Here is a 12,955-nt window from a genome sequence, read left to right on the forward strand (position 1 = left end):
TATTTACATAATAATAAAAAATACTTATATACTCATAACAAATGTTTATCATAAAATTCCCTATTATTCTTCATATAATTTTATATTATTTATTTAAACAGTAAAACTATTAAGTTGAATCATTTTTCATCAATTGCACTTTATCAAGTTGTTTTTGGTTATTTTTATTATTATTATTGATATTTATACAATCGAAATAGTGTTATAATAATTCACCAAGAGCATCGTCGGAAGTGGATACGAACAAAACGGATGTCATCGCCCAAAAGAGTAATGGCGTCCAAAGCGAACATACAGTTCTCTTGCTGTTTGTTCGTTGCGTTTAAATTGATTCGGTAGAAGTAGAACGCGATAATTGTCGATATTTTAGTGGAGAAATTACTTTAATTTGTATACATAACTGATCGTTCCAAAAGCAATTTTATATAGTCAGTGAAACTAAGTGATCGTATATATTTTAAAGATTTTACAGTGTTAACTGCATCAAAGAAAATTTATTCACAATTTATGAACAGGTTGTTTATTAATTTTTATAATCGTGTTTTACCTTGCGTTATAAATATTTAAGAATATAATAAAAATCACGTTAACAGGATTATATGGTTTTCCTAGGAAATATATCGTCTAACCTTCATTGGTGTTCAATTTCAATGAAAGTAATAGTTGTTAGTATTCATTTCAAAGTATTGAGTATTTATACCAAATTTAACAAATTTAAAATCAGCAGTATTCAAATAAAATATAGACTACCTTTATTAAGTAGTTAATATTGCATTGTTACATATTATGAAAATTCAGTTTGTATTGAATTGTGTCTGCATATTGTAGGTCTTGACTTCAATTGAAAGTCTTGTATTAAAGTAGCCGAAATATTATCAATAATTTATAAAAATGAGTATGATCTATTTCTTTAATTAGTTTAATAAATTTAATAATTAATTCAATTAGGATTAAAATATTTTCAAGTTATTAAGTAATTCAGAAAATGTATTAAATGCCATATGTGAGTTTAATAAAAATCATTTGAAATATATATTAAATGTAAGATTAATACCAGTAAGATGCTATTGAGATTATGAAACTATTTAATAAAATGATAATGAAAAATATATTTTTTGTTTATTTACAGAATTAATAACTACAATGGATTCAGCATAGCAGCGTTAAACGATATTAATCAACAAACATGTTTATCCTTTATTGCCCATGTAGTTTATATTTTCTTTTATGTATTTAAATCTATTATAGTATATCTTAGATTATTTAGTTATGTCTGCAAATGGTCAATTTGCAAATCCTCCACCAGCTATAAGTTTACCTAATATGTCAGTACCACCTCCTGCTGCTCCTAATTTGTCAGCTCCACCTCCTAATTTAACTACTATAAATACCTCTGGAAGCTATCAGCATCGATATACTAATCACAGAGATGGAGCCCGTGGTTTCTTTAAACCATTTAGACCATATCATGCTCCTAAAATCATTGCTGCTGGTCAAGATACTTTACAAGATGAATTTGATGGAAAAAGACTTAGAAAGTCTGTTATGCGCAAAACTGTGGATTATAATTCTGCCATCATAAAGAGTTTAGAGGTAGAAATTCTAGATTATTTAATGAAATTATACTATAATAAAAATAAATAAATACTAATAATGTAATAAATATTATACATAGAATCGAGTTTGGCAGAGAGACTATAGGGATAGACGTGCTCTTCAGCCAGATGTGATGTATTACCCTGACTTATTACCACCACCTAGTTACGTTGACAATCCAATAAATGCAGTGACCACAAGATTTGTGAAAACTGCAACAAATAAAATGCGTTGTCCAATCTTCTGTATGGCTTGGACACCAGAGGGTAGACGTCTTGTTACTGGTGCATCTAGTGGAGAATTTACTCTGTGGAATGGTCTTACCTTTAATTTTGAAACTATTTTACAGGTATTTTATTGGTTACAATATAATTTATTAACAAAGTAAAAAGAGTCTTTTGTGATATATTGAGCTAATGTTTTATTAAATTTATGGTATAGGATTGAATTGCGATTAATAAAAAGATTTTGTTTAAACAAAAGTTGTTCACATCTTAATTAAAATTGATATTGTATTACTTAAAAAAAAAAAATTATTTTGTTTGTGTAGGCACATGATAGTCCAGTAAGAACAATGGTATGGTCACACAACGAGAGCTGGATGGTCACAGGAGATCATGCAGGCTACGTGAAGTATTGGCAGAGCAATATGAACAACGTCAAGATGTTTCAGGCGCACAAAGAAGCGATTAGAGGACTCAGGTATACCATCCACCACACTAGTCCTTACGTCTCTTGCGCCACTGTTCTCGGTGATCCGTCCATCCTTGCTGTAGTTAAGATATTGGACGTGACTCTCATTCTCTTCCTTTTCTGGTTTTATAACACTTCTGTTCTGGCAATAGTAATTCTTGTATGGGTACACAGGTGATCTCTACACGTAGGAGACATGTCATTTTTTGGGCCTTCAAAATTTTCTATGTTACAAAGTCTGTGATAAAAATAAACTTTTATATTATGGGGTGTTTTTTTATTCTTGTCACTATAGAGTGTTGTGTAAATTTACATTTTTTAAATAAATTTTTTTACCTACATATATCTTTGTCATTAAATTTTATGTTTTATATACAAAGAAAGTTGTGATACAATAATATTAAAAACACTGAGTGATAGTATACATATACAATTAGTTCAAATTGTTTTTATTTAAACAAATGTGTTAGTTTTAAAAAATTGAGTATGTAATAGGATCTCAAGACTGTGTTGAAATTCTGAAAAAATTCCTATGCTTTTATGAATCATTAATAACACACGCCTGTATTCTTAGAGTCTTAGGGACCTAAATAAATTTAAATGGTCCAGTAGATTATAGTAGCATGAATTTATTATTTTCTACTGCTATATAGATAAAAATGTTAAGGCAGAAGTGATCTAAATAATTAAAAATATGAAGTTAGGTCCTTATGGCTCATGGTTTATGGAGTTTATGTGGTCAGATTATCGGGAAAATGTGTATATTTTTAGAATTACGAATAAACAAACAAGAAATATATGCAGCAATACCTAGTCGAGATTCCCATGGAATTATAATAAGAAATAAATATCCTGTGTCCTTCTTTACATCATCCAAGTTTTAATAAGGCTGAATAAAGATATTGCAGTATTATTTGGTTTTGACAATAAAAATAAAGTATTTCTTCTTCTATTTGTGTCACTTGTGCCCTTTTGCAGATGAGAGAGAGAGAGAGAGTAACAGAGAGATTAATAAAATTCATGTACACTTCGGACATTTTTTTGTGCAATAAATGTTAAACTTTTAAAAAATATCACTCTTGTTATATCGCTCGATGGTCATGTGGCATCAAAGAGAAAATCTATTTTCATTATAAAGGAATAGTTTATTGCTTGATTAGCAATGATTTTTGAGTGCCAGATATGACTGTCGAAGATGGTTTTTTGTTTATTTACAATATTTACACATAGATCTTCCTTTTATTACTGATGTCTGCTATTCCTCGAAGTGCATTTATAGTAACATACATCACTCATATGTTATTAATGTTAATGTTGTCATAGTAACATTACTCAATGAGTACATCAACTTTTGAATCTGATGCAAAAGTCAAATTTATTTCTATATTTTCATGTATTGCCACGTGTTTTTCGCGCATATATCGCTTGTATTAAACTTTCAGGAAGAATTATACAGAAAGAACATCAATAATCATAAAAAAATAGTCTTAGGCATTTCATTTTTCATCGTTTATTTAGGTAATTAAAAAACAATTGCTTGACTGTTTCATAGGATTTTACACGATACCATAAATTTAAAATCTAACAAGAATGCATGCTTAAATGTACAAATATACAATCCAAACAGACGATATTATAAGAGAAATAAAATTCTTGTAATATTATTTGCTTGTTTGATATATACATAAATATTGCATGAAGTAGTATTTACTTATTTAATGAGCAAAATGACAAATCAGTAATAAATGTAAGTCATTATATATTTCAATTTTAATTTAAATCTTTAACATATCATGGTTTGAGTCATGCCACAATAATGTCCGTAAGGTGTACCACAATGTTCCAAATGATTTTCTATCGAATTTAATGAATATTTCGCAAATTTTGTTTTCTTCCTTCTTGTAAAAGGATCATTTGAATAAAAATTAATAAAATCAAATGTGTAGTCAATCTTTTATTACATTACTTTATTATCTCAATATTTAATTTTATACACATGTTTAAATAAAATGATGAAACTGAAATATATACTATATTCCATAACATTATAATACTTATTCTATCAATGATTTTTCATTGTGACCATTTGCAAATAAAGAATTGTTTTGTATGTGTATAACAGGGTATTGTTTGAATATAACTTTTGTTTTTGGGTGGGTAGTTTCAGTCCAACGGATCACAAGCTGGCAACATGCAGTGATGATGGAACTGTGAGAATTTGGGACTTCCTTCGATGTCACGAGGAACGAATTCTTAGAGGTATGTACTTTGCTATCAGCATGACACAACAAATTTTTTATTATTTCATGTTAGTCGTATTTGCATTTACACTTTTCCTCGTTTTGTTTGCAATCCTTCTTCAACATTAAACAACATGTTCTTATAATTCAATCAAGTAATTAGTATAGCTGTTCATATAATACGTATTCAGGTCATGGAGCTGATGTGAAGTGTGTACACTGGCATCCACAAAAAAGTCTAGTCATTTCTGGAAGCAAAGATAATCAACAACCAGTTAAATTATGGGATCCAAAGACTGGGCAATCTCTTGCAACTTTACATGCTCACAAGTCAACGGTTATGGATGTTAAATGGAATGAGAACGGAAACTGGCTGGTAACCGCGTCGCGAGATCATTTGCTTAAATTATTTGATCTTCGAAATCTAAGTCAAGAAGTTCAGACATTTCGTGGTCACAAAAAAGAAGCTTCTAGTGTTGCGTGGCATCCCAGTCACGAAGGTCTGTTTTGCAGCGGTGGTAGCGATGGAGCCATTTTATTCTGGCACGTTGGGTATGTTTTTAACGCTTTGGAATCATTTTTTTCATTTATTCTATATGCTGCGATCATCTTTTAGAGCCGACAAGGAAGTGGGTGCGATAGAGCAAGCTCATGACAGTATAGTTTGGACGTTAGCTTGGCATCCATTAGGACATATTCTCTGTTCTGGAAGCAATGACCATACATCGAAATTCTGGACACGAAACAGGCCTGGTGATTTAATGAGAGATAAATATAATCTTAATACGTTACCAGCAGGGCAAGCTGGCGTTGATGATCACGAAATTGGTATACATTATTGCATCGATAGATACAGCAGTGTTCGTAAACAATTTATTTATTATTGGTTTAATTGTTTCATAGCCGACGAAGCAGCTGTTATACCTGGTATGGGGCCAGAGGATCGAATCAATGCTGATGGCGAGCCAGAAGATAAAAGTGGCGGAATTCCTGGCTTGGATCTGGATCATGCCGTAGACGAAGGGAAAAAATTTGCTAACAAAAAGGTACCATATAGCAAACCGATTCCTAGAAATTTCCAAGCACAGTGGAACGAAATGGAGGCAGAAGATATGGAACAAGTTGAAGCTTTAAATGCATTTGTGAACCAATTAATTGAAACTACACCGGGTGCAGTGCCCCTTAACGAAGTAACACCTAATGGTATTATATTGTACGGAAAAATGATTCCTGTTGAACGTAAGTATTGCTTGATTCAGACGAATATTTATTATTATAATTTTAAGCGAGGAACGACACGATCATTTATAATCACGAATGTTACAGCCGGTTCTAAATTAGCGGAGGCAATCACTAAAGGAAATGATGCTATAAATAAATTAGTATTTTCTGGGGAAATAGAAGAGTTGCGCGACGTGGTAGGTCCACCGGACAACATGGACGAATCCGAAGATTATTTGCAAGACGATGGCGAAATAGATTATTCCAAAGTTCCCGATATCGAACTTCCTCCTCCTTTACCCAGTTCCAAGTTCGCCCAGAATCCTGAGTTGCTCAAAGCCCTGAATCGCGGTGGAAAGCGTAAATTTGATCAACTGATCGGCTGGAGCGACGGTGGCGCTAGCGATCGAACGTCGAAGATACATCAGCCCGTATTTGGCGGAATAATAACGGAGGATTCACAATCCAGTGACACCGATTTGAGGTATACTGGAACAAAATCGAATCAACATTCGAACGAGAACAGCTCTTTTCATACTGGACAAGACGAAGATCTCAGGAAAGTTTCGCATGTTGAAAGTGCGAGAAATATGAATCGCGACGAGGACTTGCGATTTAATATATCTAGCGGACCTGGTAGGCCTAGTTCACGTTCCGATTATGACGTGAGGAGTAATTACGCCGATAAGGACTTCAGGAGTTCACACGGGTTCCCTTTGAAAAAACCTTTAGACAACGATATTTACGATGACAGAGACCGAGATGGTAGTTCGCGATGGGACGACGAGAAATCGATGAACGATGGTCCGCGAAAAGGGGATGGTGGTTTTTCAGGCAACTTCGACAAACGCGATAGTATTCCGATAGGTTTAGGCTCTGGTATGAGCAATAACATGCCTCACTTAAGCAACAGTATATCTCACATGTCAAGTCATCACAACATGCAAAATATCAATCCTAACATGCCTCCTCCCATTCCAAGTTTAGTGCCACATCCGAACATGTCTCAGCACCCTATGCAGAATAAACCATTGCATCCTGGTATGCAAGGAATCGATGGTCCTATGCACATGATGCATCATCCCGGTATGCATCCTGGTTTTGGACCTGGTGGGCCACCGCCTGGAAATTTCGGTCCTAATTTCAGACCTCCTAACGGTAATTTTGGTCCGAATCAACATTTCAGACCGAGCCCGTTACCTCCGTTCGGACCAAACCAAGGACCGTTCGGTAATAGTTTTCAAGGTTTACCAAATTTTCGAGGACCCAATTCTGGTCCACCAAATTTTGATCGACCAGGTTTTGGTCCCGGTTTTCGTGGTCAGAATCCCGGTCAGAACCCGCCAAGTAATTTTAATGCGAATTTCGGTAATTTCGGAAATAAACTCGGACCTAACCGTGGAATGAACCGAGGTCCCAGTGACAATAATATGGGAAGGAGTGGATACAACAACCGCGGTAGAGGACGCGACGGTGATCCGCCACGAGGCATCAGAGGAAGAGATAATTATTGAAGTGATCGTTGAAATGTCCGTATCACGTATATATACGATGATAGATTGCCGTTCGTCGTTCGCACGAAGTGACGTTGTTCCGTGTAGATTGTACAGTTAACTATAAAGAATTATACATATACATATACGTAGAACGGTGGATACTCTGTAAATGCATTGCAGTGTAAAAAGTGAGGATTAGGGATGTACGGTTACTCGAATTTGCTGAATCGACCCTACAGCTCGAATTACCCACATTGATGTAACTAGATTGAAACAGGGGTGGGTCTGCTCTCCTACTCGCACGAATACGGATTAGCTCTCTCCGCATGACATAAGAGACGCGAAATATGCGAGAGCTATAAAGTTTCGAAAGCCCAGATTCTCAAATTTCAAAGTTCCCACATTTCCAAAAGCCACTTGATCTCACATCCGGTATTGGGCGTTGACGCTGTTATTGAATCTGATTGACCTGATCCATTCCAGACAAAAATTCGAGTTACGTCGATAGGACACCCAGGCAAATTCGATTATCCGCATTTCTCTAATAAGTACTTGTGTCAGAAATGTTGCAAGCCATTTTATACTCCTCGTTACAGGAATTTGAAATGGGGTGTTAGTATAGTGTACTTGAATGAAAGTATATTTTCTTTTGGAAGGAACCTTCGGTTGGAAAAAACTGTCCTTTACCAGAGAAGCGACTGATTATCCGTATTAGATGGCTAGATTTCAAAAAACTGTGAGAATTGTTAGTCGAGGCAAGTACGACATCGTGTCTCGCAATACTTGCGCACAGAATGTATGAGTGCGATGAACAAAGCTGCAGAATTGTAATATATAAATATACGTATAACCGATACTCCGATATTATTCCAAAAAAACGATGATGAAGAATGAAAACAAAAAAAAACTGTTCACAAGCTGCCTTGCGAAAAGAATTTTCTTGTTCCAATTTTGAGAATTGATGAGCGCGCGAGAATAGGGTAGAAAAGCATGTGGAGCATGTCGAACGTTTCGTAATTGTTGCTGGTCGTCAAGAAACTGTGAACCGCAACAGTTTACCTATCAATTATTAATAAAAATAAGACGCAGAACTATTTCATTGAATTTTTATCCCAAAATTTATTTGCAGATACTATAGATATAATGTAATTCAAAAGTTTTCTATTCTGTACACTTTATCGCATATAAAATCTTTATAAACTTTCTATCATTTTTTTTTTATATATATGCTGGTTACGATTGCGATTTGGTTACTGTACCAATTTTTTGACGTTACATTTTTGCGGAGGTTGCGTTACTTCCGACATTTGATGGCTGTGTTTTGTTATTATAGGTTGACCTTATTCGCAATAGAAGATTTAGCATAATGGGTAAAAAAGGAAAAGCAGGAAGTGGCAATTTAGGAAAAGCTTTGATCAGAGATCGTTTCGGTTCTTCAAAAAATAGAAAAAATGCTGGTTCATCTATGGTAAGGTAATGCCTTTGATTTATAACCTGTGAATCTAATGCACGTGTAAGAAATACGTTAAATAATTTTTGTCATTTTTAAATTATGATATAAAATAGCTTCATACGGCCGAAATAAACGATGGATACGACTGGGGACGTCTTAATCTCCAGTCTGTTACGGAAGAAGATTCTTTTCAAGAGTTCCTTTCGACCGCCGAATTAGCAGGGACTGAGTTTTATGCAGAGAAATTAAACATTAAATTTGTTAATCCAAGGAGCGGATTAGGATTACCTTCAAAGGATGAAAAAGAACAGATATTGGAATCGCAAAGAAAAAATAAAGAGTTTTTAAAAATACCCAGAAGACCAAAATGGGATAATTCCACTACAGCCAGTGAATTGCAAAGTAAAGAAAGAGAAGAATTCTTGGCATGGAGACGGTCTCTTTCTATGTTACAAGAAGTAGATGGGTTGATGTTAACACCGTACGAAAAGAATTTGGAATTTTGGAGACAGTTGTGGAGAGTAGTAGAACGCAGTGATGTTATTGTGCAAATTGTCGATGGAAGGAATCCTTTGCTCTTCCGTTGCGAGGATTTAGAAGCATATGTCAAGGAAGTAGATCCTAAGAAAATGAACATGATACTTATCAATAAAGCAGATTTCTTAACAGAGGAACAAAGACAAGCATGGGCAAAATATTTTTCAGATATTGGTATACAAGTTGCGTTCTTTTCTGCCACATTGGCATCTGAAGGACAAAAAACTAAAGACATAATAGAAGAAGAAAGTTCTGAAGATGAACAAGATGACAAAGTAGAAAGTGAAAGCGATGATAATGATGAAAGGAATGAAAATGATGACAGTAATGAATCTTTATATAATTCAGAATTTGCATCGGAAAGCGAATATGAAAGTGCAGACGATGGTATTAATAGTACCAGCACAGAGCAGACAAATGAAACTTCTGAATTAGAAACTGAAAAGCAGTCTTGTTCCAAAGACAATAAATGCAATTTACATGCGTTAGAAGATGTAGAAGACAAAGTAGATGAAGAAACTATAAAAGAAGGCGATACAAAAATCGAAAATTCCTCAGAATTATTAGGTAGAGATCAATTAGTATCATTTTTTAAAAGAATTTATAAGGGTGAAACATATACAAAAGGCATTACTACAATCGGTTTGGTAGGATACCCAAATGTCGGTAAAAGTTCCACAATTAATGCTCTATTAATGGACAAGAAAGTATCTGTGTCAGCAACACCAGGGAAAACAAAGCATTTTCAGACACTCTTTTTAGATAAGGATCTACTTCTTTGTGACTGTCCTGGATTAGTAATGCCCAGTTTTATTTGCACAAAAGCAGAAATGATTTTAAATGGCATATTACCTATTGATCAAATGAAAGATCATGTACCACCAATCACATTATTAGGTACTTTAATACCAAGACATGTTATAGAAGATCTTTATGGTATTATGATACCTCTGCCATTAGAAGGGGAAGATTCTGATCGTCCCCCAACTGCAGAAGAAATTTTAAATGCTTATGGATGTATGTATTCTTGTTTATGTGTTTCTGGATGTGTACTATATAAGTGTATATACGTATATACTAACTGTTTACTTTGTCGTTATAGATAATAGGGGTTTCATGACACAAAATGGACAACCAGATAATCCACGTTCTGCTCGATATTTGTTAAAAGATTTCGTCAACGGTAAACTATTATATTGCGTTGCACCACCAACGGTAGAGCAAGAAACTTTCCATACATTCCCTCCACGAAGAAGGATTCGTTCTACCAATACTCATGTACCGGTTAGAACAATATATGCAAACAAGAGGAGTAAGATCAGTTCCGAAGATGTGGATAAGATATTTTTTCAAAGAAATACCTCGACTGCACACGTAAAGGGAGTAATCGGAAAGATGCACGGTTTATGTCGTTACGATTCCAAGCAAGTAACATTATTGTATATTTATTATTTCATAAAGTCATCCTTGTATAATTATTGATAATAATATATAATAATAAGTATTAGGAGCATTTACATGATATTTTTCGATATTTTGTAATTATTGTAATTTTCCAGGGATACGGTATCCATGATTGATTCCACACGAAGTTTGTCGCTTGAAGAAAAACCTTGGAAAAAGTTTAATAAACACGCAAATAAAAAGAAACATGAAAAAACAAGAAGATTGTATGCTCATCTTGACCGGCATTGATTTACGATGATTAGGATTATGCGTCACTTAAATTGTGTGAATCGAAGGCCTTTTCGCTATATAACAGCGAATCATATTTTGTAATGTACAAATCTCTGAATTGAAAATTGTTTCAGAGATTCATATTAATTCTATGTACGACAAATACATTCTAACAATAAAATACATACACATATAAGAATAATCTGTACTTATATGTGTATATATTATAAAATTAAAATCTTTCATCATTTATGTCCATCATATTTATTTTTTTTTCTAATTTCGCTCGTAATGATCGGAATGACCGAACGAGCGTAACGACGCTGCTTTCGTATCTTGCCACGGATCGTAGATAATTGTAGAGAGAATATAACAGCAGATCTCTGAAACATATTCTATGGAAAGTAATGATTCGTTAAACAGGAAGCACGGATTGAATTCCTATTTGTCGCTACTGAAATTCCTTCCACATAATCTGACTCAGAGAATGTGGTAGTATATTAATAGCGTATAATTTAGTTTTTTTTTATAAGTTACGTTGTTGCTGAACACCAGGTTCTTCATACATGACAGCCCCCTTAATAAAACAGCACGGTGTGTAAAATAGTTCTCGCAAATTTCGATTCAAATTCGTGAAGCAATTCGTCTATGTCGTTATCTAAATCCTCGCTATTGGCTAGCTGCAACAGACACATTGTGTACCAATTAATAAGAATGTTATTGAACCATATGAGTATATCAATAAAAATATAGATTCAGATAAATTTAAAGGTACCACAGTGACCAATTCACATATCAGAAAAGATCCAACGGTAGCTTCTTCATGATTATCTTGAATATCGATATTAATCAAATGCACAGGTTGATTATCCTCCGGAGTTCTGGATTCCATGCATTCAATTACTTGATCATAAACACGTTCTTCGCAAGTAATTAGAATATCAAACTTGTCCTTAGACAACTGAAATCGTTCTGGTTTAGGTTTTATCCTACGGTTCCTGTCCAACATATGCAATAAACCATTTTGGGTATAGCTAGTATTATAGCTAAGGAATTTGATTGCGATTATCCTATTATTATACTGTACTACAATAACAAACATATTTTTTTTAACAGTATTTTTATTATTTTAAATTGTAATAAAGAATGATTATTCGATTAGAAATTAATAGCATCTTATAATCACAGCCTGAAAAGAAAATTTATTTGTTAGGATACTATTGTTTGTCCTTCGATAAAAGATCATTGTATATTTCATCGTATGTCGTTCCAAAGTCGTATATATTTGGGCGATCAGGAGCATTTCCAGGAAGTTTTACTTTATCACCCGTGCCAAAGGATTTAACGTTGAAACCCTTTTTACTGAAATAAAAAAGAAATAATTTCATTTCACGTTATATCCTTGTTGAGAATACTACAATGGTCAGACACGAGAAAATTACCTCAAAAAGGCATGAGCTTCCATGCTTCTATTCATATTGCTAGAACATATCACGGCTACGCTGATCGAGTTTGGTGCTGGCATTTTTCTGAATGATCAACCGATAAAAAAAAGAAAGACCACGATACAAAAAAAGATAATATGTCACTTAACCTTAAATATCGTTACGTTGTCTGTCACATTCGGTATATTATGTTTAATGCTATTAAAAATTGTAATACGAAATATGAAACGCGTATTTCCCTAGAATGTTCAATTTTAAAAAGTTCTCAAATCGATATGACAAAAATATTTGGAAGTGCAGGTAAAATAAAATATATTTATATCGTCGATCCTCCACTTATCGTTGTCTCATAGTAAAATTCGTAGTGAATATTGTCTGTAAGCAATGCTTTTTCAGGCTCGGTAGTTTAATGGTCAACAGCGACACCCGTAACTATTTTTGAAGCTTATAACGAAGACTCGAGAATCGACGGTCAGTAACATGAATTGTGAAGAATCGTGTATTAAACGCGCATGGATTGTCATGCGTATATCGTAATTATTAAATTCGCCGCTCTGAATCGTAGAGGGCATAAGTGGAGTAGTTTGTACGATCGGT

General features: G+C 34.0%; 3 protein-coding genes across 4 annotated transcripts; 2 read left to right on the forward strand and 1 right to left on the reverse strand.

The window, feature by feature from the left end:
* Positions 1 to 92: 92 nt before the first annotated feature.
* Positions 93 to 8,340, forward strand: Wdr33 (WD repeat domain 33). Of its 2 annotated transcripts, XM_076540435.1 has the most exons (10): positions 93 to 515; positions 613 to 665; positions 1,130 to 1,593; positions 1,676 to 1,945; positions 2,147 to 2,298; positions 4,451 to 4,548; positions 4,721 to 5,081; positions 5,146 to 5,357; positions 5,433 to 5,768; positions 5,856 to 8,340. In XM_076540435.1, exons 3-10 carry the CDS (start codon positions 1,270 to 1,272, stop codon positions 7,262 to 7,264), a joined length of 3,162 nt encoding a protein of 1,053 aa, XP_076396550.1. In that variant the 5' UTR covers positions 93 to 515; positions 613 to 665; positions 1,130 to 1,269; the 3' UTR covers positions 7,265 to 8,340. The 2 variants fall into 2 exon arrangements, with proteins under 2 accessions (XP_076396550.1, XP_003703441.1); XM_003703393.3 differs by lacking the exon at positions 613 to 665.
* Ns3 (nucleostemin 3) lies at positions 8,268 to 11,151 on the forward strand. The gene is made up of 5 exons (XM_012285668.2): positions 8,268 to 8,391; positions 8,580 to 8,714; positions 8,813 to 10,253; positions 10,339 to 10,660; positions 10,796 to 11,151. Exons 2-5 carry the CDS (start codon positions 8,613 to 8,615, stop codon positions 10,929 to 10,931), a joined length of 2,001 nt encoding a protein of 666 aa, XP_012141058.2. The 5' UTR covers positions 8,268 to 8,391; positions 8,580 to 8,612; the 3' UTR covers positions 10,932 to 11,151.
* Ssu72 (Ssu72 CTD phosphatase) lies at positions 10,666 to 12,780 on the reverse strand. Its single transcript, XM_003703391.3, has 4 exons — positions 12,356 to 12,780; positions 12,132 to 12,275; positions 11,689 to 11,947; positions 10,666 to 11,593 (listed from the first exon to the last, which is right to left on the reverse strand). The coding sequence occupies exons 1-4, from the start codon at positions 12,436 to 12,438 to the stop codon at positions 11,492 to 11,494; spliced, it is 588 nt and encodes a 195-aa protein (XP_003703439.1). The 5' UTR covers positions 12,439 to 12,780; the 3' UTR covers positions 10,666 to 11,491.
* Between the last annotated feature and the right edge of the window lie 175 nt (positions 12,781 to 12,955).

The sequence above is a fragment of the Megachile rotundata genome, chromosome 15 (genome assembly GCF_050947335.1).
Source record: "Megachile rotundata isolate GNS110a chromosome 15, iyMegRotu1, whole genome shotgun sequence".
NCBI classification, from domain to species: Eukaryota; Metazoa; Arthropoda; class Insecta; order Hymenoptera; family Megachilidae; genus Megachile; species Megachile rotundata.

What these genes read in the sequence shown, in the direction of transcription:
- Wdr33 (XM_076540435.1), top strand. Translation starts at nt 1,270, where the DNA reads ATGTCTGCAAATGGTCAATTTGCAAATCCTCCACCAGCTATAAGTTTA. An exon ending in CGAGGAACGAATTCTTAGAG is followed by an intron (nt 4,549 to 4,720) that starts GTATGTACTTTG and finishes ATACGTATTCAG; the next exon opens with GTCATGGAGCTGATGTGAAG. An exon ending in CGTTGATGATCACGAAATTG is followed by an intron (nt 5,358 to 5,432) that starts GTATACATTATT and finishes ATTGTTTCATAG; the next exon opens with CCGACGAAGCAGCTGTTATA.
- Ns3 (XM_012285668.2), top strand. Translation starts at nt 8,613, where the DNA reads ATGGGTAAAAAAGGAAAAGCAGGAAGTGGCAATTTAGGAAAAGCTTTG. An exon ending in AATTTTAAATGCTTATGGAT is followed by an intron (nt 10,254 to 10,338) that starts GTATGTATTCTT and finishes TTGTCGTTATAG; the next exon opens with ATAATAGGGGTTTCATGACA. An exon ending in TTATGTCGTTACGATTCCAA is followed by an intron (nt 10,661 to 10,795) that starts GCAAGTAACATT and finishes GTAATTTTCCAG; the next exon opens with GGATACGGTATCCATGATTG.
- Ssu72 (XM_003703391.3), bottom strand. Translation starts at nt 12,438, where the DNA reads ATGCCAGCACCAAACTCGATCAGCGTAGCCGTGATATGTTCTAGCAAT. An exon ending in GAAGCTCATGCCTTTTTGAG is followed by an intron (nt 12,276 to 12,355) that starts GTAATTTTCTCG and finishes TTTTTATTTCAG; the next exon opens with TAAAAAGGGTTTCAACGTTA. An exon ending in TATGTGAATTGGTCACTGTG is followed by an intron (nt 11,594 to 11,688) that starts GTACCTTTAAAT and finishes TGTCTGTTGCAG; the next exon opens with CTAGCCAATAGCGAGGATTT.